Genomic DNA, 26,852 nt, shown 5'->3' on the forward strand with positions numbered 1-26,852 from the left:
AGGGTGTGGCTCTGAGATGTCAGTAACCAGTTACTAAGCTTCTCCTCTAAGTTCTGATTTCTGGATTCTTCCTCCTTAGCAGTTGCCCCCATTCAGGATTGGGGTGGAAGAGATCCAGACCACAGATACATAAAAAGAAGCAGACAGACAAACCTGGATAAAGAGACCACAATAGGGCCAAGTAAATAACAGTCAACATTAATTTTTTCTTTTGACTATGGAAGGCCTCCTTGGCTGTGGTCACACAAGCATCGCCAGCTTTGGAAAACTATACACCAACTATTTCGAAAGCCAACCAGATGTTGGGCCAATTTCCAATGTATTTCCAGTTCTGATTCTGTGTCAGTCGAGATCCAAAATGATGTTTTGCCAGCTCTCTGCATGGCCAGAGCCTCCTTTCACTAAGTACCTTTCAACCTTTCTCAAACTTCTCATCGGTGTTCCAGTAACTTCTCAGCAAAACAAAAAGCCCAAGATTTCTCTTGGGTAAACAGTGATAAATGGAGGAAGCAGGAGCGGAAGGGAGCGGGGAACCTTTAAGAATACAAAAGCTGTAAAACTCACCCCCCTCCCTTGGGCCAGGGCTCTGCAGACTTGACAAAGGAGAGGAGGCTGCATTTTCTATTACAGATAGGAACCAGAATTCATTATGTGGCCCAAGTGAATCACGATGAGCACCTTCCTCCAACCAGTCAACCCTTTCCACTGTGCGATATTCATTTCGGTGCAGCCTCTAATCTATTATGATTTACTGGAAGGCCTGAGCTAACATTTGGTTTTTATTAACATTGCTTTTATGTTAAAATTGTCTTATGATAAAAAAAATCTATCAGAAAGAGACTGTTTCATTAGGGGCCCTGCTTGGAGGGTACTGATCTGGAAAGAGAGGCTGAAGGTTCAGTGCAGCTAACCGCCTGCTGCCTAACCAAAAACCAACCAGCCAAACCCACCACAAACCCCCACCAAATGCAGACCTTGTGCCCAGAGGCCAGGACTGGAGCATAAACTAGGCGGCAGCTCCCTGGCTATGCAGCCTCCCTTGGGGGCCCCCCAAGCTCCTGGGCCTCAGGGTACCAAACTCGAACTATCCAGTTTCCTCTCCAAACCAGCTCCGTGGCCCACGCTCACCAGTTCCGGAAATGCCATCACCAGCTGCACAGTGACGGAAGTCAGGGACGGGGGCATCACCCAGATTCCTGCTTTGCAGCCCCCTCCCATCCAACTCAGGCAGATCTCCTGCCTCAGCCTGCTCCTCTCCTTGTCTCTCATCTTAGTAGAATGGCCCCACAGTTGCCCAAGTATCCTTTTACTCAACCCCCACCTCCAATCCATCCGCTCATCCTGGCTTTAGCTCCAGAAGATATCATAAAACCTTCCAGTTTTCTCCATCTTTACAGCCAACACACTAACTCAGTCCACATTCTCCCTTGCCTGGACCATTGCAGCAGCTTCCTAACAAGCCTCCCAGCTTTCCCTCTTGCAACTCTCCCCCGCTTCCGTTAATCTACTTTCCAGTAGCCAGACTGTTCTTTCAAAAATTTCCATCTGATCACGTCACTCTTCTACTTAAAAATGCTTTAGGGGCTTCCCACGGCACTTGGAATAAAATCTAAATTCCTTTTCGTGACCTTCCAGGACCTTCACAGTCTGGTCCCTGCCCACCTGGTCAGCCTCACTTTGGCCTGCTTTCAGAAAGCTCCTCGAACCTGTAAGCTCTTTCCTACCTCAGGGCATTTGCACCGGGTGTTCTCACTGCCCGGAGCACTCTTGCCCCAGATCTTTGCAGAGCTGACTCCTTCTCACTCTTCAGACCTCGGCCCTGATGTTCACTCCTTAGAGAAGCCTTCCCTGGCCACCCTCGCTGGTAAGCCTTCCCTCACCACCACTGGTTTACTCTTTATCACTCCACAGTCAGAATTTATCTTTTTGTTCACTTGAGTGAGGCTCGTCAGACTTCTTCCAGTGCCTACAACACTGCCTCGCATGGAGTAAGTGCTCAGCAGATACCCGTCAAATGACAAGAATGCCTTTCAGTGTCGCTTCCTCAACACTGCCCATACTGCCCACATCTCTCCATCTCGCCCCTCTTCTGGCTGAACCCTTGTGAGCCTGTTCCAAGGGGCGCAGAGAGGACCAGCCCAGCTCCGGGCTGAACCGCCCTTCAGCAGTGCCCATGCAGCCCGGAGGATGCAGTTCCCAGTTGCTGCCCACCCCCTCCGTGCAGACCGGCTCCAGCTGCCCAGCTCTCAGGCATCCGCCCTGCTGCCCAAAGAATGGACGGCGATCCTATGGACGTCGCACAGGTTCTGAGGTCCCCTGCGCTCTGCACTCTGCCAGTTAGCGTTTCAACCCTCTGGCCACTTCTTCCCTGGCCCCCTGAACCCTCCGGCCGAGTGACCTTGGGAAGTCTGCGCTGACTCCCGCAGGCAGGGTCCATGCCCGTCACCAGGCCCGTCGGCCTCCATGGTGCCTTAGCTTCCTTCTAGGTTTTTCCTACCAGACGGCAGATGCTCTCTTGGGGGATGGCCTCGGTCGGCCTGGAGCGTACTGCTGGCATGCAGCTGGTGCCCCTGCATTTATTTAATACCTCCAGGAGTAAATTCACCATCATCTACCTGATCTACACAGTCTTTTGGAATCAAAGGAGATTTTAGACCAAACAAACGGTCACGTACAAAAGAAGGCAAACGCACGTAAGCTACATATACGACATAACACTTTCCTGCTTGAGTGCCTTCAGAGCTCCCCCTGCATCAGAATACAGTCAAAGCTCCTGACCGCCATGGGTTCCCGCTCACTGGCCATGCTGCCTCCCCTCCCACCATTCGCGCCTCGAACCCTCCACAGCAGCCACATTCGCCTCTGTGAAAGTATTTGTTTGGTTCACCACTGTATTCTCAATATTAATCACAGTGCCTGGCATCTAACAAGGGCGTCAGAAGCATTTGTTAGAATGTGAATAAATAACTAAACGAACAGCATTACAGGAAATGGAAGAAGGATTTAAATTCCCTCGAATATACAGTTCCACTCCTTTCAGAAGAAATCCCCAAGAAAGAGAGGTAGGCTCCTTCGGCAGGACCTCAGGACGGTGGGCACTCTGGGCTGCAGCAGTGGACGAAGGAGGCAGGGCAGCGTGCGTGTGCAAACCACGACTTCTACACTCCCCAGTGCAGGTCGAGGTTCCAGGAAGGAAACCTGTCGGGAAAGCCAGCCACCTGAAAGACAAGGAGTTCACCCATGGGCCCCTTGGCCCTCAGGAGCCTGGCAGGCAACTCCACCCCCTAGACAGTACATTCCATGCTGACGCCCTGAGCACAGGCTACCAAGAAGAGAGCGGCCTAGGGGAGCGGCCACACGACCGAGAGGCAATTGGTCAGCACACTGTGGCTGGGTGCTGACTGGGCACTAAGCTGGGTACTGCAGGGGCCACCAGGAGAGGCTGGGGGCTGACCAGGCGCTAAGCTGGGTATTGCAGGGGCACCGGGAGAGGCTGGGGGCTGACCACGCACTAAGCTGGGTAGTGCACAGGCACCGGGAGAGGCTGGGGGCTGAACACTCACTAAGCTGGGTACTGCACGGCCACCGGGAGAGACATGGTCTCCACCTTTAGAGACTGGACAGTCCAGAATGGGAGAGAAAATAGAGAAAGAAAAAGAGGAATAAAAAAGTGTCATGGGAACTTCATGGAAATTAAAAACAGCTGCTCTTCAAAAGACATTGTTAAGCAAATGAAAAGATAAGCCACAGATTGGAAGGAAATCTCTGCTAAACTCATCTGATAAAGCATCTGTATCAGGACTTGTATCGAGAATATATAAAGAGCTCTCAAAACTCAGCAACAAGAAAACGGGCAATCCATTAAAAAATGGGCAAAGGATTTGAAATGATATTTCACCAAAGAAGATATGGAGATAGCAGATGAAGCACTTAAAAAGATACTCAGTATCATTAGTTATTAGGGAAATAGAAATTAAAATCACAATAAGACACCACTACATGCCTATTAGAACAGCTAAAATTAAAAAGGCAGCCATACCAACTACTGGCAAGGCTGTGAAGACACGAACTCTTGCACACTGGTGTGGGATGTAAACTATGCAGCCACTTTGGAAAACAGGTTGGCAGTTTTTCTTAAAAACAAACAAACTTACACACCTATCATATGATTCAGTCATCCCATTGCTCAGTATTTACTCAAGAGAAAAGGAAATATATGTCCAAAAAAGACTTGTACATAAATGTTCGTGGTAGCTTTATTTTTAATGGCCAAAACAACCCCAATGTCCTTTAAGAAATGAATGGATACACCAATTGTGGTACATTCATACAATGGAATACTATTCAACAATAAGAAGAAATGAACTACTGATACACACAACAACATGGATGATCTCAACATAATTACGCAGATTGAAAGAAAACATACCAAAAAAAGAATATATATTGCATGCTTTTATTTATGTAAAATTCTAGAAAATGGAAATAGCTATAGTGACAGGGAGCAGTTCAGTGTTGCTTGGGGAGAGGGGAGGAAGAGAGGGGTGAGAGAGGGGCAGGAGGAAGTGTTTGGGGTGACGGATCTGTACGCTGTCTTGATTGTAGTGATGGTTTCATGGGTGTACACATATGTCATTAAATTGTGCAGCATAGGAGAATGACCCTGAGAGAGAGGAAACAAAGGTGGTGAGCCCAGTGATTGCTCCAGCTCACTGTCTGTAAAGAGTTTCCAGGCCTCAGCATGGAGAGAAAAAACCCAAACCAAGCCCACGGTCTCTCTGAGATGAGAAGAGAGAGGCTGAGTGGCTAGAATTGACAGGAGAGAGTATTAGAGGGGAAGGAGTTGCAGAGAGAGCTGCAGAGGGTCCCTTTTGAGGCTTCAGCTAAGTTCTGCTCTGTGCATGCATGTGAGGGAAAGGGAAAGACCCACAGGATGGAACTGATGGAACCATCCCTGGGGCTCACGCAGGGCTGAGGAGAGTTCACGTTCCCAATGGCAGTGCAGAAAGACCGCCTAACCACGGCTCATCCAGTAGAGTCCTCGGAAGCGGATTGCCTCGGCAGCAGGGCCAAGTGGGCCTGAGACTGAAGGCTGTTCTGGACTAGCACCAACAAAGCTCAAAAGTAAGCCTCGAAAAGGATCAAACTGATTTCCAGTAACTTAACCATGTTCCAGGAAAAAGCCCAAAAATACGGAAAGGAAAAAAAATTCAGCATCCAACAATGTAAAATTTACAGTAACCATCAACCAATCAAAAATTACCAGGAATGCAAAAAAAAAAAAAAAAAAAAAGGAAAACATGATCCAAAAACAACCAGAAGAAAAATCAATGATAGAAACATAGCTAGAAATTATACAGATGAGAAAACAGACAAGAAGAAATCAGAAGGAAAATTATAAAATATTTTAAATAAAAGTAAAACCACACATATCGAAATTTATTGCATGCAGCTAAAGCAGTGCTTAGAGGAAAATTTACAATACTAAATTCTTATTTTATAAAAGAATAAAACTTTAAAACTCAGTGACTGGTATGGGGAGGGTATGACTGAAAAGGAAGAGCATGAGGCAATTTTTTTGGTTGCTGGAACTGTAACACATCTTGATTAAGGTGGTGTTAACACAAATCCATACATGTGCTAAAATTCATAGAACTACATACAAAAAGAGTTAATTTTACTGAATGTTAACTAAAAAGAAAAATAAGCTGATTGGCTCAAAAAAAAAATCAATGATCTAAACTTCTGTCTTAAGAAACTATAAAAAGAACAGTAACAAATCTGAAGCAGCTAAAGATAAATGAAGATAAGAACAGAAATTAATGAAATATAAATCAGAAAAACAATGCAGGAAAATCAAGGAAGCTGACAGAAAGTTCTTTGACAGTATCAATAAAATTAATATGAAATAGGGGCTGGCCCCATTGCCGAGTGGTTAAGTTTGCGCGCTCCGCTGCAGGTGGCCCAGTGTTTCGTTGGTTTGAATCCTGGGCATGGACATGGCACTGCTCATTAAACCACGCTGAGGCAGCGTCCCACATGCCACAACCAGAAGGACCCACAACTAAGAATATACAACTATGTACTGGGGGGCTTTGGGGAGAAAAAGGAAAAAAATAAAATCTTTAAAAAAAAAAAATTAATATGAAATTGATAAATCTTTAGCTAAACTAATCAGGAAAAAAACCCGAAGACCTAAATTATCAATACCATGAATTAGAAAGGGACATCACTACAGATCCTATAGACATTAGAAAAGATAATAAAGGAATATAAGAAACAAGTTTATGCCAATAAATTCAGCACTTCAGATGAAATGACTAATTCCTTGGAAAAGCCAAGCTACAAAGCCCACTCAGGAAAAAACAGACAAGCTTCAATAGCCCTATATCTACTGAAGAAATCGAGTAGTCAAAACCCTTCCCTCAAAGAAAGCTCCAGGCCCAGATGGCTTCACTGGTGAATTCTATCAAACAGTTGAGGAAGAAATAACACCTGTTCTACAAAAACTCCTCCAGAAAATTCAGGAGAACGGGATACTTCCCAATTCATGCCATGAAGTGAACATAACTCTGAGAGCAAATAAGAGAATTACAAAGAAGATCACAGATTAATATCACTCATGAATGCAGATGCAAAAATCCTTGACAGAACTTTAGCAAATCAAATCGAGCCATGTATGAAATGTGCCTGCCACATTAGGTGGTACTGAGAGTGACTGCCACCTGCAGAGATGAGAGAGAAAATCCTGGAGAAGATGACTTCTGAGTGGACCCTTGACAGGCAAGCAGAATTTCAATAGGTGGTGATGTTGGGGCAGAGAAAATGGCAGGAAAAAACATAAATGAATAACAAGAAGGGGGCAGACAAGCCAGGAAGAGGCAGGCATGCCAGCACCAACCAGGGTGGCTGCCAGGCTCCCAAAGACACTCCTTTCTCAGGGAACACTCCCAGAGACAGAGCTGAGCCCCCTGGGGAGCTGTGCCCTGACCTCCCAGCCATCACTGACTGTCCCAGAGTTGGACACACCACCAAACTGGAGCAATCAGATCTCTCGTCTCAGAATGTGAAACCTGAATGGAGACAGACTCCCAGCCTGCGATCTGCTGGGGCCAAATCAGGATCCACCTTGAGGGAAGTCCCTGGAGCTGGTTGGTTCCTGCCCTGCCCTTGGCTTTCCAGCAACTTCCTGGATCCTGTGAGCTGCCCCAGGGGCCTTCCTATAGACTTTCCCTTTTAGTCAAGTTAATGAAAGGTGGTTTCTGTTGCTTGCAACCAAAAGAACTTTAAAGAGCTCAGTGGGTACCATGATAGCAACCACACGTTCATCCCTATGAAAGAGTTCTATCACTACATAAAAATGTGAACGCCTGGGCCAGAGCCCAGCGTCTATGAAGGGAAGGCAGGAGAATCAGATGGAGCTGGAATGGCAGGTGCAATCTGGACACTCAAAATGACAGGTACAGGAGGGTGGAGTTCGAGGGAAGGAAGAAGGCACCAGAGGTTCCTGAACAGGGGAGGACACGGTCCACAGAGGATGGCCTGGCAGTGCTATGGAGGACGGGTTATAAAACGGCATGTGTCCGACCCCTCGGGGAGGCTGTGATGACAGCCACCGGAAGGACGTGCCCAGATCTCACATCTCAGATGTGCTCTCACGCCTTTGTTCTCGCCCCCAGCACCTACTGAGAGCCAGGCGCTGAGCTGGACCCAGGTAAACTCTGCTGATCAGACAGGCTGAAGAGGGAGAAGTGACAAACTTGATGACTAAATGCTGGGATCAAAGGAGGGAAGGAGCTAAAGGTCATGGCAGTTTCAACCTTGGTTGGCAATTTCAACTGACCCAGAAATGGCAGAAGTGTGACCAGGTCCGGGTATATTTCTGGGGGATGAGTGTAGTTTACACAGACTGTTTCAAGGTGCTGCTGAAACTCCCAGGGAGGAGTCTCCAGCATGCAACGGCCGGAGTTCAGACTGCAGGGCCAAAACGAGGAGGGAACACAAGGGGGGCCGGGCGATCCACGGGTGGGAGTGAGTCAGTCTCACAGCATTCTGTTTCCTCCCCGTAACTGAGGGCTCCTGCGTGCTGGGCACCCAGCCAGGAGCTGGACAGGATCGCAGAAGCCCTGCAGTGGACGAGACTGTGGAGGGAAGCGTCAGCAGGATTCGGAGCCTGCTACGCTTCTCAGGCTGAGAAGTCTCAGGCTGGATCCACAGACTCGCTGTGAGCGCCATGACTCACGCATGAGAAGAGCCGTCATGGTCGGTGCCTTCTACAGTAGGAAAAGCCTGGAAATAGCCTCAGTGTCATTCAATCAGGGGATGGCAGAGTCAACAATGGCATAGACACACGATTAAAAAGAACAAGGCAGTCCTACAGGGATGGGAAATGACATGCTAATACGTGATGACGTGAGAAAAACAAGGTGCAGAGCAGACAAGCAGCACCTCCATTTCTGTTTGGGGGGCAGTTGCAGAACTAAAACCACACGTGCTCGTACTTTGCTCTGCATGGATGCCTTTAAAAAGACACAAGAAGCTGGTAGCATGAACCCCCTCTGAAGAAGAGTCGGAAGAGAAAGGTGGGAAGGCAGGCTTTTTCACTATATATTCTTTTGCCACTAGTCAACTTACTGATCACAATTAATGATTTAAGAATAAAGAAATACTTCATTATGTTGAGTGCTTTTTAAATGTCTCTAGCCATACGCTGTCTTAGTAAAACCCACCTCCACCCACCTCCCAAGAAGCTTAAGAAAAACCTACGAAAACGTCACTTTGATGCAAACCTTCATCTGGGCCAAGCCCAGCTCTCGGCAGGGCCAGAACGAACATTCTTGATTGCTTCTTCGAAGAGCTTCCGACATGGAGGTTTCAGAACTGGCCCGTGTGAAGCCAGGTGGGGCGCAGGCCAGCGGCTGCTCCCAGTGAGGAAGTGAATGAATGAATCCTAATCGCGTCTGTCAACTCCGCGGAGGCTGACGCTGACCACTCAGCCCCAACAGGGGAAGCAGCGAACCACACCTTTCTTCAGAAAGGAAACCTACGCTTCCACACAATCCACCCAGAGTCTATTTTAGTTCTGAGCCCAGATCAAGAACATCAACTCTTATAAATAGCAAAACCAAGATTACAATTTGACTGATTTCGGTTCTGATGTTAGGAAAGAGGTCGGCTGCTAAGTCAGTTGTAAAGCGAGGGGTCGAAAGGAAACCACAGTGTGAAGACAAGTCACATTGGGTTAGTCAACAGTTGAACCCTTTTCCCCCCATGTTGCCTGACTAACCAATTCCTGTGGCTTTAGTTTGTAGAAAAGCACCTGAGAAGTTCTAACAAGGCTGAAGAGAAGTTTTGTGGGAGTCCGCCGAAAGCAGAAAGGCAATTCCTCAAGGAAGGCAGCTTTCCTTTTTCCCTGCGCGGAGCAGAGGGGTGGGCTGCCCGGCAGGCGGGCGGGCGCGGCACGCAGCTCACCTTTGTTGTGAGACATGGCGTAGAGGAGGCAGAGCACGAAGAGCGCGTGGTAGTCGTCGTCCGGGCTGTCCAGGGCATGGTACACCATATCCAGGAAAGGTCTGGAAAAGAGGAGGGGCATGCCTGAGCCTCGTGGTGCACACGGTGAACACCTCACTGCTCCCACCTGCATGTGGGATGCAAGCGGCCTCTGCTCTTATAGCTCTGCCACCAGCATGCAGCGAGACCTGTGTGCCCAGTCCAGCACCAGGCATTGAGGACACAAAGACAAATGAGGCACAGGCTCTGGCCATGGGAAGCTGCTGTCTCGAGGGGAAAATGACTAGGGAACAGACCACCTTATCACTCAACGATTGGTCACCAGCTGTCCCAGACATGGGGGATAAATGATACAAAGTGCCTGCTCCTGTGGCACTCCCACGCCCGTGGGCAGAGAGCGCACAGACAGACCACATCATCACTTCCAACAGTGACAGGAGAATGGAAACAGGGTCACGTGACAGACATCAGGACCAGACAGGGCACCACCAAATCCCAACAACTTCAGAATGTGGGCCTGGAGCCAGACCACCTACGTTCAAATTCTGATTCTATCTCCGCTGAGTGGCAAACCCGTGGGTAAGTTACCTGAAATCTGTCCATGTCCCCATCTGTAAGATGAGGATTAAACCCGTACAGGGTTATTGTGAGGATTCAGGCGAAATGATGACTAAAAAGGCATTTAACAGAGGGCCAGGCATATAGTGGAAATGCTAGTCCACGGAGCTGCTATCTGATTTCTGTATCAAATGTTCCAAGGGCACCTCTCCGGGATCTCACTTTGGCAGGTCCTGGCCCAGCAATGCCTTGGGCCGACTTTCCCTCACTGCTAAGAACTGATATGAGGTCTCCCACCTCTGATACTTGGTGGGTGAGATCTACAGAATGGCTGCAAGTATCACAAACTGCACACTCCAAATGCTGCCCTCCCAGGTGCAGGGCCTGGCCCGGAAAGTCTTCAGCACAAGGATAACAGAACACGCGCAGATCTGGCCTGGAGGCAGGAGGCTCTGGTCCAGTGACCATCTATGGCAGCCCCTCTGGACGTCAGGCTGAAGCCAAGAGAGCAGAGCGCCTCGATACGTCACCAAGGGCACACTTAGCCCCTGGAAGGACACACAACTGCTGTCAATATGAGTGGTCCGGAGGACTGAAATGGTGTGGCAGAGGAACAGGGAGACTAGTCACTGCATAAGCTTGCACAGTGTTTTGAATTTTGGACTCCATAAAAGTACCAACGATTCAAAATATTAAATTGAGAAATGCAAAAGAGAAAGTAGTGAAAATGTACTTGTCATAACATTTCAAATAAACACGTGACACACAGAAATTAAAGGAAGAAACTTAGAGGGGATGTTTACATTCGGGCTCTGTTTCTCCTGAGCCCCAGATGCTCTTGGCCCCGAATTGGGCATCACCTTTCAGATGCGTGAATAGTTTTGCTGTATGTCGATTTGGGTTTTTGTAAGGCCCCAGGGATAATACGTGCAAACTGAAGAGCAGGATAAAGTACAAAATGTTTTCTTGTAAACCAGCTGCTTGGAATTTGGATCGTATTTTCATTTGGGAATAATATGAATAACCAAACGCCCAGTGGCCGAGGGAGGGCTGGGTGGATGCACCATCTTTTATGAGATGAGGTATTAGGAAGCCATTAGCATTTTGTTTACTCAGAGTACAATAAAGTGAAAAAGATGCTTGGGATTTGACAATAGAAGAAGAAGAAGAAGAAGTAACGGGCGTGGGATAGTATAAATTATTGGGGAGGAGGAGGGTAGAATTCCCACTAAATTGGCATCTAAAGATGACTGGCAGGAAATAACCAAAACGTTAGTAACAGCTGCCTCTGAACGCTAGCACCATAGAGACTTTTTTTCCTCCTTTATACTTTTCAAGGTTTTTTTACATTTTCTGAACGTGTACGACTTTTATAATTTTTTTAAGAAAAGAATGAGCGCTCTGAATGGCTTTTAGTTTCTTAGGCCTACGTTTATCCACGGACGCAGATGCAGCCCCTCACGGACAGTGACTCTAAGAACAGTCCGTTTTGTGCTGTGCTGTTTCTTTGGCCAAGTGGACCGATGTCAGGATGCAATTCATTTCAAGGAGAACAAACTGCCCGCTGCCCTTACCCTCAGTGCCAGGAACTGGGAGGACAAAAGTCCAAGGTGGTATTTCTGACAAGCAACAAGTCAACACCTTTGCAAGGAGAAGGCAACTCCTCCACCTGGGCCAGGTCTCCTTGGCATTCGGTCTTTGAGCTCTGGCCCAAAGTTACAGGGTGACAAGCCTGCGTGTGACCCAACTCAAGGCACCAGGATCAGCTTCCATTACAGCCACATGGTAGAAGATGCCAGTTAGTCATCGAAAGTTAAGAAACAATCTCAACCAAAGTTAAGAAAACCCCTCTCTTCACTAAAATTCAGGGGAAAAAAAAAAAAGAAGCCTCAACCCCAAGATTCAAAGATAACATTCTGGTCTGTTCACCTTTATTTGACAATACGTGGGTATTTTTTTTTTTTCCTGTGGCAAAGCTACCATATTACAACACTGTGTAAAATAGGTGCTCTGTCTCCATTTATTAGATCCCAAAAAACTGAACACACCATGACAGTATTCAGCGAAGAGCAGCAGCCAACATTCTAGGAAGCAGATGCATCCACATGTGCTTAAGCAGCCCCCACGGCTCATCATTTGTAGTTTCCCCAATTATTCACATTCTAACTAATGCTGTGCCAAGGGGTTGTTTTCCCCTCTCTTTCTGTGTTTAGAATGATTTCCTTCATTTTCAGAGCTTCAGGAGTTACAATTTTGGTGCCAAGCACAATCGAAAAGGTCTTTGTAACTTACAAGTATAGCCCACATGACACTCCCATGTTTTTTATTTAACCACAATTAATAGTGGCTCCCTTGTGCATCTGATAAAAATTAATACTGTCTGTTAGATAGTTGAAACATTTGCCAAGCAGAGATAAACAAGATGTGGAGGAAAAAATTGGTGTGTTTCCACTTTGCACTTGAAATTGGATTAATAACGGGATGGGGTGTGTGTGTATTTCAGCCACCCCACCCTGAGGTCCAGGAGGTGAATGTCCTGGAGGCTGACAGAGAAACCAGCCTGCTGTGCATTTATTAACACCAAGGCATGATTAGGAAGTGACCGCAGGGGTCTGTGCAGGGGGCCACTTGATAAGGAAATAATGCTGAAAGGAAGAAGCTCTCCCAACAGCTCACTGCACACTTGGGGAGCGGCCTTCCCCTCAGTGCTACTCTGGAAGGGATGGTGCTACACCAAGGTTCCAGGACATGTGGCATCTCGAAAGTGTAAGAGGATGGAGCTTCGGCAGGCTGTCACTGAAATCAACCATTGGGCAAAAAGCCGAAAGCGGACAGCAGCTTTGAGTCAAGCAGCTGAGTCACAGGGGCAGGCCCTACAGACAGTGGTGTTGGTGGCGGCAAATGAATGAGACAGGGAGATCCAAACGCTGCTCCCAGGGGGGTGCTTCCTGGGAGGACAGAGCAGTGCCAGGAGTGGTTGCAAGGCGGCCCACACCCTTTAAGATGGGACCCAGCACCGAAGTGCTTGAGGGCAGTGGCACCATGTCTGAGTCAGTCTCTTTCCAAGGGGTGAGAACTAGTGTCGAGTGCCAGCTCTGTCCCTGTGGCCTCTCAGGAAGGGCCAGAGTGGTGGCCAGGGGCTGGAGAGGCAGAGAATGGTAGGATGGCTCAGCCAAGAGGCAGAAGCCATTTGGGTGGCAGGCAGAGGCCCTGGGTTAGCCTTAGCAGCACCCGGCCAAGGCACCCACCCTCACATTTGAGACCTTCTCACCCAGAGACTGAGCAGCAGCCTGCAGCCTGCCGGGCTGGCTCTGGGCGGCCCCCCGCAGCCCTAGCGCGAGCACAGAGGCGGGCCTCCAGCGGTACCTGCTCCACTGCACGCTCTCCAAGCCCGTGGCGGCGCTCTTCTCCTCGTCCGTTGTGTTCTGCTCCTGCACGGAGGTGCTGGCCGCCAGCTCCGGGAGCTTGCTGCGCTCCATGATCACCATCTCTATCTCTGGAAACCAGTACAAGGACGGGGATGAGCCCAGACAGCTTCCCAGACCTGGATTTACAGACATACTCATGCTCGAGACGAAGCCCGAGGAAACTGCCCTGAACACGTCAAGCAAACGCTCGACAGGTGACAGGAGCACTCTGTCCTGGGAACACGCTGGGGAGAAATAAGACGGAGGCCAGAACCTCTCTTTCCTCTCATCTGGGCAACGCCAGGAAACAGGGCCCTGACTTCCACAAGAAAGCACAAATTGCCATCATTTATTTCATGATTTTTTTAAGAGGCATTTATTTTACTTTATTGATACCACACTTCCTTCCCAAAGGAGTTGAGGAGTGTAGAAGCAATGATGTGTGGTTAATAAAACATAACCGAATTCACTGAAAATATGCTGAAACTGTTTACATTTCAGAAAAGGCTTTGCCATGAGCGAAGCCTTTTGTTTTCTCTTGCCACTTATTATTTGCGGAAGGCAGAGAGAGGTTAGGGACCTTGTTTTATTTTTCCCGATTAAATAAGGGCACCTTGTAGCAAGCAACTTAAGCATGGTGTGTATTTCTATTCTTCAGGAAAAGGTATGACCCAGTAAAGGAAGCATCAGAGATGGAAAGTGGTTGTGCTGTAAGGCGTGCCTGTCAGAGTTCTTTGACGTGCGGGTATGGACCTCCCAATATTTAGTTCTTGGAACCCAAAGTTCAAGTCATTTCCTCCATCTTTGGGAGACATAATGAGGGGAAAAAAGATGATGAGATGTGAACCCGTATCTCTGTTTCCAGAAGGCTGGGCGCATACCTGGGGCTGCGCCAGCCGCTGCCATTGTCTTCCCTGGGACTCACGCAGGGCCTCCCCCCAGGCCTCTGTTGCCTTTCTTGCCCCTCATGTTCGGCCTCCACATAGACCCAAGTGATTTTAAGTGGGAATTAGCTAGAGTCATCCTTCTGTTCAAAATTCCCCACCGCTTTCCCAGCACGCTCGGGACAAAATCCAAACACCTTCCATGGTGTCAAGGCCTTCCATGGCCTGGCCGCCCTCCACGGCTGACCTCACCGCCTGGCCCTCTCCACCCCATGCCACTCCAGCTGTGCTCAGCTTCTTTCTCGCACTTCTTTGATCGGCCCAAGCTTGTTTCTGTCCCAGGATTTTTACACATTTGTCTCCTCTGCCTAGAATGCTCTCAGCCCAGGTTTTCCCACCCAGGCATGGCTCAATCACGTCACCCAAGGCTCAGCTCAAATGCCACCCCACCGGAGACACCCTCTTCTCGGACACCCTCTCCACTGTTTCGTTAAGGAAACTCCATACTTATTCAGATTTCCTTAGTTTTCTCCTAATATCCTGTTTCTGTTCCAGGCTCCCATCTAGGATACCATGTTATGTCTAATCACCTTGTCTCCTAGGCTCCTCTGGGCTGTGACAGTTTCTCAGACTTGCCTTGCTTTTGATGACCTCACACTTTGAGGAGAACTGATCAGGTATTTTGAGGAATGTCGATCAGTCTGGGTTTGTCTGATATTTTTCCGATAATTAGACTGGGGTTCTGGGAGGAAGGGCACAGAGGGGAAGCGCCCTTCTCATCACGTCATATCAAGGGGACAGGCTGTCTACCTGACTTCTGACTGCTGAAGTTAATCTGCATCTCTTGGTCAGGTTTCTGCCCTGGAGAGTTAACCTTTCCTCCTTTCCTTCCATGCTCTTTGGAAGCAAGTCATTAAGCGCAGCCCCCACTTAAGGAGTGGGGAGTTATGTTCCGCCTCCTTGAGAGGAAGCAGCGACATACAGCATTTGGAATTCTGCCGTAGAGTGGGTCAAGTGAGTCAATTCGCAGAGAACTTCTAAGTCAACAGTCGTCCACTGGCACCTGGACCAGGCTGAGAGCAGAGGGGGCAGACTGCTGGCTGAGAACGGTCACTCTTCCCTGTCCTTGCATCTTCGCCTCCACCAAGCTCCTCAGGTGCCCTCCACGACCCCAGGCTTCTCCACAGTGGGAGCAGACACCTCGGTGGGTATGCAAGATGATTCACTGGGCAGTGCCTTATTTTGAATTATTCTCATCTTTTTAAATACATATATATTTGGGAGATGCATGCTTCAATCATGTATTTATTTGTGTTTACTGATGGGGTGTGCTATCGAAGACATCTGAGACTACCAAGTGAGACTATGGCGTCAGCCTCTGGCTTTTGCCCTGTGACCTTTGACCTGCCTCCCGCACTGCGGCAAGCTCCCCTTCCTCCCTGCCTGGCTGACATGGCGGGAACTCAGCTTCAAGGACTCCCCAAGGTTGCGGGGCCAAGCCCTAGTGCTTTTAGCTTTTTAATCTCCCTGGACACTATCAGAATTCCGGAGCAGAGGGGAGCTCACAGATAATCTAGTCTAGTGCTCATCAAACTTTGTTAAGCAGTAGAATACTAACTTTGAATGACAACCCCCCAGGGCACACCACCACGGTAAGGGATGAGAGCAGAGCTGCTCCAGGTAAAGGGCAGGTGGGTACCCAAATGTCTCCGACCACAGGTTCCCTCACGCACTCCACAGAGGCCCCTAAAGCTCCTTTCTGGAATTCTGGAGCTTCACACAAAACTGCCTGAAAACCACTGGTTTGGCCCTGGATACTGTCTATCAGGAAACAGAACCCAGAAATGCAGTGACTTTTAATACAGCTAAAAGTAGCAGCGAAAGCCAGGACTGCTCCCCCTCGCCACCTCCCACGTCAGGAGGGAGGTGCAGGACCAGGCCCACAAGGCCTCTCCACGCAGAGCACGGTTCCTGAACTTCGGCTGTGTCACCATGGCCCACGCAGCTGCACCCACTGCCCCCGGCCCCACTCCTCGTCCAGCCAGCACAGTTGTGGGAGGAGCTGCTCCACTTGGATCAGTTTTCTAGAAGAACGCAGAGCAGTTCTTCCAATGCCAAAACTGTTTTTTCCCCCTTCTTTTCAACAATTTTATCCAAACAACTCTTAAAAGTAGTGGTTCTTACCTCGGGTCTGCCAACTCCCTGACACTGTATGCAAAGTGCTACGTGGGCATGAGAGGAGTGGGGAGTAGGTTTTTGGGGAGAGGGTCTCCCCAGATTCTCACCATTCTAAAATGGAATGTACAGCCATCTTTAAAAGAGGATGCCGAAGAGGATTTGACCTTTCCTGGTGATTCGGGGTCAAAGGGAACCCCTCTTTAACGCCACACCAGAACGTCTGACATGGTTCTGCATAGCCTTCCGGGTCCCTATGCCCACATCGCCCTGTTGACACCACACCTGCCCCGGTGCAGCCTAGCTCCCTCCCAGGGTGCATGCACATGCGCCACACTGGGGCGAGCGCATCAGTGGGCTCCTGTGGACACAGATGCCCACTGATGGTCGCTGGGGCCAGGACTCAGGATCCGATGATGAATTCCCAGGGTGGCTCCGTCTGAACCTCAGTTACCATACCATGAGCCCCCACCCCAACCAGGTTTCTATTTTGGGGTCTGAAGGGATTGCAGCACTAATCTAGCCGTTTTACTCAGATGTCACTCATTTGCCGGCCTTCACAATTTCTGCCATGTCTGTGTGTGGCCTGGACTCCTTGTTATTTACTTCATCGTTTTATTTGAACTACCCCACTTTGGTTTTTTTTTTTTTTTTTACTTAAATACATTTTAAAAGGAAACTTGAAATCACTACTCTATGCTTCAATTGAGCAATCCAATTTGCAGGAATTTATCTGGAAATACACCTCCAACAATAGGAAAATGCACATACACCAGGGTATTCACTACAGCGTTATCTGTAATTGCAAAATACTGGAAACTACCTAAATGCCCAAGCGTAAAGACTGGTTGAATAAGCTATGGTACACACAGTGCAACTGTGAAAAGGAATGAGGAAGATTGCTGTGAACAGATATAGAGTGATTTCCGGAGATACTGCTAATAAGCGATGAGAGCAAAGTGCCAAAGAACATACATACAGTGTGCTACCCTGTGTTTAAGACAGAAGGGAAAATAAGAAAACATTCATAAATCTGCTTCTTTTTATAAAAAGAAACACAGGAAGGATATTCTAGAAAATAATCAAGTTGGTTATCTACAAGAGGTGGGGGGAGTGGGATGGAAGAAATATAGGAGGAGAGACACTTCTTTGAACATAACTTTTTGCATGTTTTTGAGTTTGTTAATATTCTGTATATTTTGAAAAAGAAATCATTAAGAATGGGAAGGGAGAACCCTAAACTGGGAGGAAAAAAAAGAACCCAAATTTATTTCAAACGAATAAGAAGATATTCAAATTTGCTTCACCTGAAGGAGGAAAAGAAAGCCAGGCAGGACAGAGTAACCCAAGCAGCTTATGAACACAAGCCTGACTCTCCCCTCTCAGTGTGGGGGCAGGTGAAGCTCTGGGGGTGGGGGGTGGGGGGAGAATTGCAAACAATCCTCAACTCTTTGCTCATTAAACAATAAACAATTCTTAAAGCATTTTAGATGTATTATAGGATTGAGCAGATGAATGTGCTGATGTCTTTGGGAACCAGGGTGTTCACTGTGGAAGAAGAGACACAGAACTCTGGAATGGAGGGAGGCGGGAAAGAGCCCTCTGGGAACTGCCCGGAATTGGAAATATTAGTACAAACTTGTGATTTCTAAAATATGTCTATGCATGTTTGTATGTATGTACATGCGTGCTTGAATAAATGTGTATTTTGTGTATATCCTCGCATGTATTTCCTAGCTCTGTCCATTGAAAGGGGCAAAAAGCAAGACAGCCCAGCAGCAATGAGCACATCCGGTGCTCAGACTGTGGCCTCCAATACCATCGCCTACTGAGAGGAACCAAGGCTTTGCAGAGTAAGAGCTCATCCCAGGGATGGCAGACAGGTACAAGGTGAACCTGGAATACCTTGTTACGCCAGGAAGTAGAAGGACTGCTTGGAAAAAGGATGGGGGGCTTATCACGGCCAGGACCGAGCAGCCAGCTCGAAAAGGCTCCCAAAGGCCAAATCTGGGACAACTTGAGCACTAAATTGCTGAAATACAGTAATAAAATATGAACCAGTAAAAAACTGGAATCCATGAGCCTGTGCCAAGAATAGATAAACAAATAAATGGGGAGAAGGGAGGAATCTTGCTCACAGTGGAATGCCGGGGGCTGACTTTCACACACGAAGGTGCTGACATTGGAAAACCAATGTTTTGCCACCATCCTGACTAGATCCATCAAGAACCATCAATGGGCACCGAGTCTAAGGGGGAATTGTAATGAGGGCAGGATATCTGTATTATCTCCAAGTGCCCCCCAGGGATTGCTGGTGAGTTGCAAAGCAAAGAGAAAGTGATCCTATGGTGGAGAAACTGGGCAATACCTTAACCAGGTGACCAAAATCAACATCACCCACGAGGGACAGAAGGACACGAGGTGCCTCCAGATGACACACCCCGAGAAGGACATGACGTCACCTACACCGTATTCCTGCCAAGAATGCAAAACCTCAGCCTAATCCAAGGAAACATCAAAGACAGAAAGAGAAACATTTTATTAAAACAAAGGAGGGGGAGGTCCTGGATTCTTCAAAAACGTCAATGTTGTAAAGGAGAAAGAAAGGCTGTGGCCGTGTTCCAGAGTAAGGAGGCTCGACAGACATGGCGGCTGAAGGCGGTGCCTGGCCCGAGTGGATCTGGCACTGGAGGGAGGAAATACGCCATGAAGGACATGGTTCGGCCAAAAGATAAACTGAGCGGGGACCACAGAAACCCACTTTGAAGTTGACGACTGTATGGTGGTCATGGAAGAGAATACCCTGTTCTTAGCAAGCGCACGCTGAAGCTTCCAGAAGGGAAGGAGCATGACGGTTCTAGCTTATCCTGAAAAAAAAGTGTGTGTGTGTGTGTGTGTGCACATGCACACGCAGAGAGAGAGAAAATACAAATAAGCAAGCAGATGGTGTATGATATAACATGTTAAAGGTGAAAGTGGGTAAAGGGTAAGCAGGTGTTCTCTTTAGACTATTTTTGTTTTGCCAACTTTTTGTGAATTTGAAAGTATTTTCAAATAAAAAGTTTTTAAAAATTACTACTATAAGCATAAAACCAGTATAAACAGAAAGCAACTGTGAAAAGCACATGACGAATGAACGGGAAGGTGCTGGGCCCGTTGTGTGCGTTGACAAAGGGAAATGAGGGAGATCAGGGACCGTAGAGAGGTGCTGACCCAAGGCTCACCACACATGAGCTGCCCCCAGAGCAAACCACTCAAGGATAATCCTCCCACACGGGCTTTAAGGCCCTCTTTGTCCCACCTAAAACCATCTCCAGACTCCACAGCTGGAGCAAGGCCGATCTGGCGGAATCTCTGCATTTGACAGAAGGGGAAACTGAGGCACAGAGGGATTAGGTGGGGAGCTTCTGCCTCTGGCTGCTGTGGGCTGCTTTCTGGCGCTACCCGTCGGCTGGGTTGTATAAACGAACGCCGGTGTGGTGTTAGTTCCTGTGCCAGGCACCATGGCCCATAATCTAGAAGGCTCCGGCACCCCAGACTGACGGGTGGTATGATCCCATTACAGAGCTGAAGTCTCGAGCCTCCAGGAGTGGAAGAACGCGCTTGTGAGGCTGCAGACCTGGGAGCAAGAATCTAAATCTCCAGCTCCTCTGGCTTCAGCAGGCCATGCCCAGGCCTCCTTGGCCTCTATCACTTCCACGAAAACCGCCAAAGCAGAAGATACGCACACCCATGTCTGTAGCAGCAGTAGTCACAATAGCCAAAAGGTGGAAGCGACCCAAATGTTTGTCAATGGATGAATGAGTAAGCAAAACGTAGTAGATCCAAAAAAAACCCCACCTTAAAAAGGCAGGAAATCCTGCCACAAGCTGCAACATGGAAGAAACTTGAGCACATTGTGCTAAGTAAAATAAGCCAGTCACAAAAGGTGAAATACTATATGATTCCACTTATATGAGGTCCCTGGAGCAGCCAAATTTGGAGAGACAGAAAGTAGAATGGTGGTTGCCAGGGGCTGGGGAGGGGAATGCAGAGTCGTTTAATGGGGATGGAGGCCGTTTGGGAAGATGAACAGAGGTCCGGGGCTGGATGGTGGTGATGGCTGCACAGCAAGGCGAATGTACAGGAGAGGCCTGAGGACCCTCAGGACCCAAGGACGTCAACTTTCACCTCTCAATATGACAACTCTGGCCAAACCCATGCACTTCCCCGATACTCTGACACTCTGATCTTTTAAATAACACCAATAATTCATCAACTTGCCCAGATGATGTACAATCTAATCTGATTAACATTTGGTAAATGAAGTGCTTTTCGGGGAAATGGCAGGCATGACCTCCTGACAGTCTTCGACTTCACAGATGCAAGAATTTTTCCAGTTGCCCTCTGTGTTCTACATTCCAGCAATCACAGCGAGGACAGACAATCAAGAGAGGGGAAGGGAGCATAAGAAGGCCGTGAAAAGAAGGTTAGGGAAGGAGGAGAAAGACGCCCTTGCTGCTAACCCAGGACACAAAGGAAGGACTGCAGGCTCCTGGTGGCTTTGGAGCAGCATTGCAAGGGGCAAACAGCACCTGGCAACCACAGGGTGTGTATGTGCTGAGTATTTGGGGTACCTCCTCCCTTGTTTTCTGTTATCTTTTACTGAATAGCACGAGACTGAATTCAGAATGTTTTTCTGGGAAGTTGCTTTTCAGAGGACTTGTCTAAACTCACCTACGATCCTTCCCTTTATCCCAGTTAAGGCCATTTGGAAAGCTGGCACTCCCACATGTCTCTACAACGGTGGGCCAGCCTACCCATCCTTCTCCTCTCTCCCATCCTGCTGTCTCACTCACTCTCAAACACACACATGCTTGCACGCGCTCACCCACCTCATGTATTCATTATAGAAATTAGCAGAGAAACAGGCCCAACAGAAACTCGCCAGGTGCCCCAGCACAGAGTCCCCTCAACCAAGGACACACGCCCCTTCTCTTCGAGCTCCTCACTCTGCTCTCCTTCTTGGCCAGGGTTCCCACTCAGGGCTCCTGCGTCAAGCACCAAATGCTGAGGCACTGATGCTCTCATTTCTGACGACCTGAGGGCTGGGCATCATGAAGCCCCCTCTACCAGTGGAGAAGCAATGACCTGCCCAGGGTCACAGAGCTGCTCAGGGGCAGCCTTTCAGGCGTCTGAGACTCAGACTTGGACCCCTCAATAGGCAGTCCCTGGCTCATCCCAATCAGGAAACTGCTGGGCCTGGGGTTGCCTCTGGCTTTGCAGGAGGAGCCAGAAATGAGGCCAGGGTTCTATTTCATTTCAGCAGACTTCAAAAGAAGGCCAAGCTGGGGCTCCAGACTCCCAGGCACCCCAGCCCCCAGCTGCCCTGGTAAGTTCAAAGTCAGTGCTGTGGCCTTCACGCCGTGCCCTTGCTGGGATTCCAGGAAAGAGCAGGCTTTGAGGGCCAGGCCGTGGAACGGACACTCTCTTTTTCCATAGGCGAAAAACAAAAGCCCAACTCTAGTTTTCAAACAAGAAGTTCAAAACATTTGTTCTTTGGTCTCAGGTCTGTTTATTAAGCCAGTGCTCTAAGCGAATCCAAAAAGAGAAGACAGTCCTTTCAGGCTGCAGAGCGAGCTACGACAGGGACGGGCATCCGAGTGAAGACTCCTTCGGCCATGGGGCCGGGGGCAGCCCTCTTCCTCTCCTTAGCATTCAATTTCTGCAGACTTAAGGGCCCTGTGATTTTCTTGGTTTCAGAATGAGTTGCCCATCACTCGGGACCTGAGGCAGAGCAATTTCTTTGCAAACTGGGGATGGGAGTGGAGGGTCCCGGGGTGCACACTCATTTCCCACAACTTCCTTGTTGGGGCTTACACATGGAGGAGCTGTGAATTCTGGGTGTTGCACTTGTAGGAAAAACATGTTGATGCCACATTTAAGTCAGGTCAGGGCAAAACTGTGACTTGTGACCACATGCCTTTTCACTCCTGTGCTTTATAGCACCTTGTCAGGTAAAGATTTCACCACTAAGATAGGGATGGCAGGGTACGCAGGGGGGACCTGCTGCCAGCATCTCTTTAGTCAACAGTCACCTGTGCCTGTCTGTTATAGCCAGGCTGTCAACAAGCCCCTAGATCCAGGGACAATGCAAAAAGCTTGCCCAAAAAGAAATAATTTTCAAGGAGAAAATAGCCACATATTCACCTGAAAACAGGAAGGGAGAAGAAGCCCTGAGGGGGATGAGGAGTCCACAGAAACAGTGTGGCTTCCAAGGGGAGCAGCTGCTGTTTCCGCTGGCCCAGCATCCACGAGCCCTTCTTCTGCTGCGCGCACCTCACTGTTGACTGAGGGAGTCACGGGAGTGAAGACATAGGACCCAGGCCTGGCCAATCGGCACAGAACATCCCTCTACAGGTGGACAAGCCAGGCCTGTCAGCACCAACCGGCACGGCCCCCAGACTTCTGCTGCAGCCAGCGGGAAGGAACAGCTCCCTCTCTACTTGGTGGCTAAGTTGGCAGGAAGCAAGCCTGGCGCTGCCAAAGGTCATCTCTGCACCTGGGTCCAGCCCTGACCAAGCCTCCCAGTTACGTGAACAATAATCACCCTTTTTGCTTAAGCCAGTCTGAGTAGAATCTCTAAATCTTGTAAATGCAAGGATCCTAACAAATACTCATTAAGAAAAAAGTCATCATGTGAATGATATTTTCTACATTCATCACTTTCAGATGGGAAAAATGAGGTCCAGAGCTTACGAAGACCATCAAGGCCCACAATAAACCTAGATGTTGGGACAGGACTGCAAGTCAGTCTCCCAGCTCCAAGGCACCTCCCCCATCTACACTGTCCTCCAGCTGGAAACTGAATGAGAAAATATGCCTGACACCCTTCCAAGTCACAGGAATTAACAGCTGTGCGGTTTCACTCAAACACAGATACAATCGAAGGAGAGAACATCCACCAGCCGCACCTCCTAACATGAGACTAACTAAGAGATCAAAGATACAACTCAACAAGCTCCAGAATACACCTGCTGCTGCCTGGTCAGGTGTCTTTCTGCTGGACGGGCCTGTGAAAGTTGTATCTATTTATGGCGAGCTGGGTGCGAAGACAACAGGCCCATCAGATTTTGGAATGACTAATACGAGTTTGAGAAAATAGGAGAGCACCGAAACGCCGAGGGGGTCGTTGAGAGCCACGCTTGACTGAGCTCTGAAGTCAGCGTCAACTGTCCAAGCCAGGCCTCCGGGAAATTCCAGGGCCCTGTCTGGCACAAGCTGGCTGAGTAACCACCTGGAAAACATGTTTTCAGAGGCTGGTGAATAGTTCTCTCCTTGCCCCCTGCACAGGGCTGGTGGGCTCAGTGTGCACGGGGTCCTTACCCAACCCCAACAGGCCGCTGGAATGGCAGGCTTGCCGAGCCACTGAAGCCCCCGTGCGCCAGGACTGGGCCGCCCAGCTGACTCATGTGATTGTGTGTTTGAGGCCCAGCCTGCCCTGTGTCCACACCACGGTTAGTCACGGGCCCAGGCGTGATGAGAGAGCAGCCCTTAAAAGGACTGGAATGAAAGAGGTAGCATCTTTCCAAAACAAAATTGAGGAGAACACAGTGTACAAAATGGGGTAAAGTTGTCCATTTATCCCCCAGTGTGGCTACAGCACAGCTAAACCTAGGGTTTAAGCAGACAACTTTCTTCCAAGTTAAAAAAACCAAAGAACAATCCAAATCAGCAAACAAGGGTGGCTTACCTTGTGCTTGCCCCTCCCCTCCCCCCAAAGTGACAGACGCTGGCGCAAGTTGCCCAAGCCCAAACAGAGTTCCTACCCCAACACTTGCTACACACTTTGAACAGAAATAAAAGCATGCTGGAGACTCTGCCTTAAAAAGAGAGATGGGCGGCACCCAAGAGACGCTGTGGTTACGCTGATCAGACTGCGATCGTGGCATTCCCTGGGAACGGCCAAGACAATCAGAATGGGCCAGCGGGGTGGGGCCGGGGCCCGGTTTTGGCTGCAGAAATGTGGCAAATTCCCAAACACAAATGAGTTGCCAGTCACTGATTTACTGAGCTGCTCTGTTCTCCAGCTCCAGACGCCGTGGACTGGGGGACTCACACAGTCCCAGCGGATGGGCCCGGCTCTGGAGTGGCTGCTGCAGCCCAGGGCCCAGAGGACGCTGACAGGAAGTGCCCCCACACCCCCAGCAGACCACAGGCAGGCACTGAGAGCCGGTGCCTGTCCCAGGAGGGGTGGTGAGAGCTCACCTCCAGCAAGCACAGCCCCTGCCCCATTTCCACCCCATCACTTCCCCCACTCTCAGTGCCCGGGGCTGCAGCCAGACACCCCATCTGTGTGGCTGGGAGCCCGCCCATGACACAAGGAACTGCACAGTTCAAGCATACTTAGTCTCAGAGCAGTCAATGCTCTCCAGATCGAGAAGGTTTTAGCATCTAAATAAGAGGGAAGTAAAGAACAAACCAGAATCATTCCAACAAGGGCAAAAAGAGGGCTGAACGATTCTGCTTACTCAGCACGTATGCACCAAACACAAGTGTACCTCACTCTAGGCAGACGGGACTTTAAAAATCTTAATGTGAGAACCTGGAGGATCACATCTGATTAACTGAATCCCACAAAAGTTATCTTATTAAAAGCACATAATTTCATTAAACAGGGGCCCGTTTTCTTCCTTCAGTGCCCTGGAAATAATGACTTCTGTCAAAAATCGTAATTCCAGGTTATAAGCAATAATAAGAGCAGCAGTAACGATAAAGATGATGGTAATAACACTAGGTGTGACAGTAGCAGCAGGAAACACTTATCACATAGGCCAGGCACTGTTCTGAGCACGTTACGTGTATTTATCCATTTAATTCTTATAATAACAAAGTAGATACTATTCGTTACCCTCTTTTTACAGATGGGGAAACTGAGGCATGGGATTAAGAGTAAAGAACCTTGCTCCAGGTCACCCATCCAATGAGGGTGGGTCTTGCACCCATCTGCCATGGCTGCCTCTGAATGGCTGGTTGTATAGAATTAGGTACACTGGTGTCGGTGATGAACAGAAGCACCCGCTGACACACAAGGGGGACCAGACACAAGTGACAGCCTGGCTCGCAGCGCGGGCGGCAGGGCAGCGTTCGCAGGCGCACTCACCTTCGCTCTCCCCACTCGTCTTGATGCCTTTTGAACCACCCTCTGTACCTTTAGCCTTCTCGGCGTCTTCTTGGGCATCCTCGGCGGGCCCTTTCTCCTCATCTTCTTCCTCCCCAACGTTTTTGTAGTTGGGTCTCTTTTGCACTCGCCTCTTGCCCTTGTGCTTGTTCATCTCAAGGGACCGCTCCAGCGTCTCGGTGGGTTTAATGAAGCACCGAATGCTGGGCTTGGCCTAGACAAGTGGAACCAAGACAAAAGATGGAATTGAACCCTGGGATCTCACTGGATCCTAGCAAGCTGCCTGAGACTTTCTCCCCCAGGACATTAATTTCCAGAACAACAAACGCTACCTCCTAGTTGATTATTATGACTATTATCAACATCATCATTATTAAATAACCAAAACAATAGCACCAGCTACCATTTATCGCCCACCATCCTGGTCAGAAACTCTGCACTTGACCTACTGACCTACACCAGCTCTGCGCCTCCCAGGGATCAGTCATTTGCACAAGAAAAACATTCCCGGTTAACACTTTATGGTACAAGCATACCTCATTTTACTACGCTCTGCTTTACTGCGCTTCACAGATACTGCGGTTTTTACAAATTGAAGGTTTGTGGCAACCCTGCATCCAGCAAGTCGACTGGCACCATTTTTCCAATAGCATTTGCTTACTTCGTGTCTCTGTGTCACATTTTGGTAATTCTCGCAATACTTCAAACTTTTCATTATTATTCTGTTTTTTATGGTGATCTGTGATCTTTGATGTTACCATTGTAATTGCTTTGGGGCGCCACGAACCGCACTCATGTAAGACAGCAAACAGGTGATTAACGTGTGTGTTCTGACTGCTCCCCTACCTGGCCGTTCCCCCGTCTCTCTCCCTCTCCTCCGGGCTCCCGAGTCCCTGAGACACAATACTATCGAAATTAGGCCCATTAATAAGCCTCCAGTGGCCTCCAAGTGTTCAAGTGAAAGGAAGAGCACATGCCTCTCACTTCACATCAGAAGCTACAAATGATTAAGCTCAGTGAGGAAGGCACGTCAAAGGCCAAGACAGGCTGAAAGTTAGGCCTCTTGCGCCAGTTACCCAAGCTGTGAACGCAAAGGAAAAGTTCTTGAAGGAAATTAAAAGTGCTACTTGAGTGAACACATGAAGGATAAGAAAAACA

At 48.7% G+C, this 26,852-nt stretch overlaps 1 protein-coding gene across 13 annotated transcripts in view; it reads right to left on the minus strand.

Annotated features, from left to right (window-relative positions):
- CLEC16A (C-type lectin domain containing 16A) overlaps positions 1 to 26,852 on the minus strand; it is a 200,191-nt gene that overhangs the window by 122,603 nt on the left and 50,736 nt on the right. For 7 of the 13 annotated variants that reach the window (XM_070566753.1, XM_070566755.1, XM_070566763.1 and 4 more), the window contains 3 exons: positions 25,725 to 25,908; positions 13,435 to 13,564; positions 9,472 to 9,572 (listed from right to left, as the gene is read on the minus strand). In XM_070566753.1, the coding sequence (XP_070422854.1) occupies positions 9,472 to 9,572; positions 13,435 to 13,564; positions 25,725 to 25,908 (415 nt within the window). Of the gene's footprint in view, positions 1 to 9,471; positions 9,573 to 13,434; positions 13,565 to 25,676; positions 25,909 to 26,852 lie in introns of all 13 variants that reach the window. The other 6 variants (XM_070566754.1, XM_070566761.1, XM_070566752.1 and 3 more) reach the window with 1 other exon arrangement.

Source organism: Equus przewalskii, chromosome 12 (assembly GCF_037783145.1).
Source record: "Equus przewalskii isolate Varuska chromosome 12, EquPr2, whole genome shotgun sequence".
Lineage (NCBI taxonomy): Eukaryota > Metazoa > Chordata > Mammalia > Perissodactyla > Equidae > Equus > Equus przewalskii.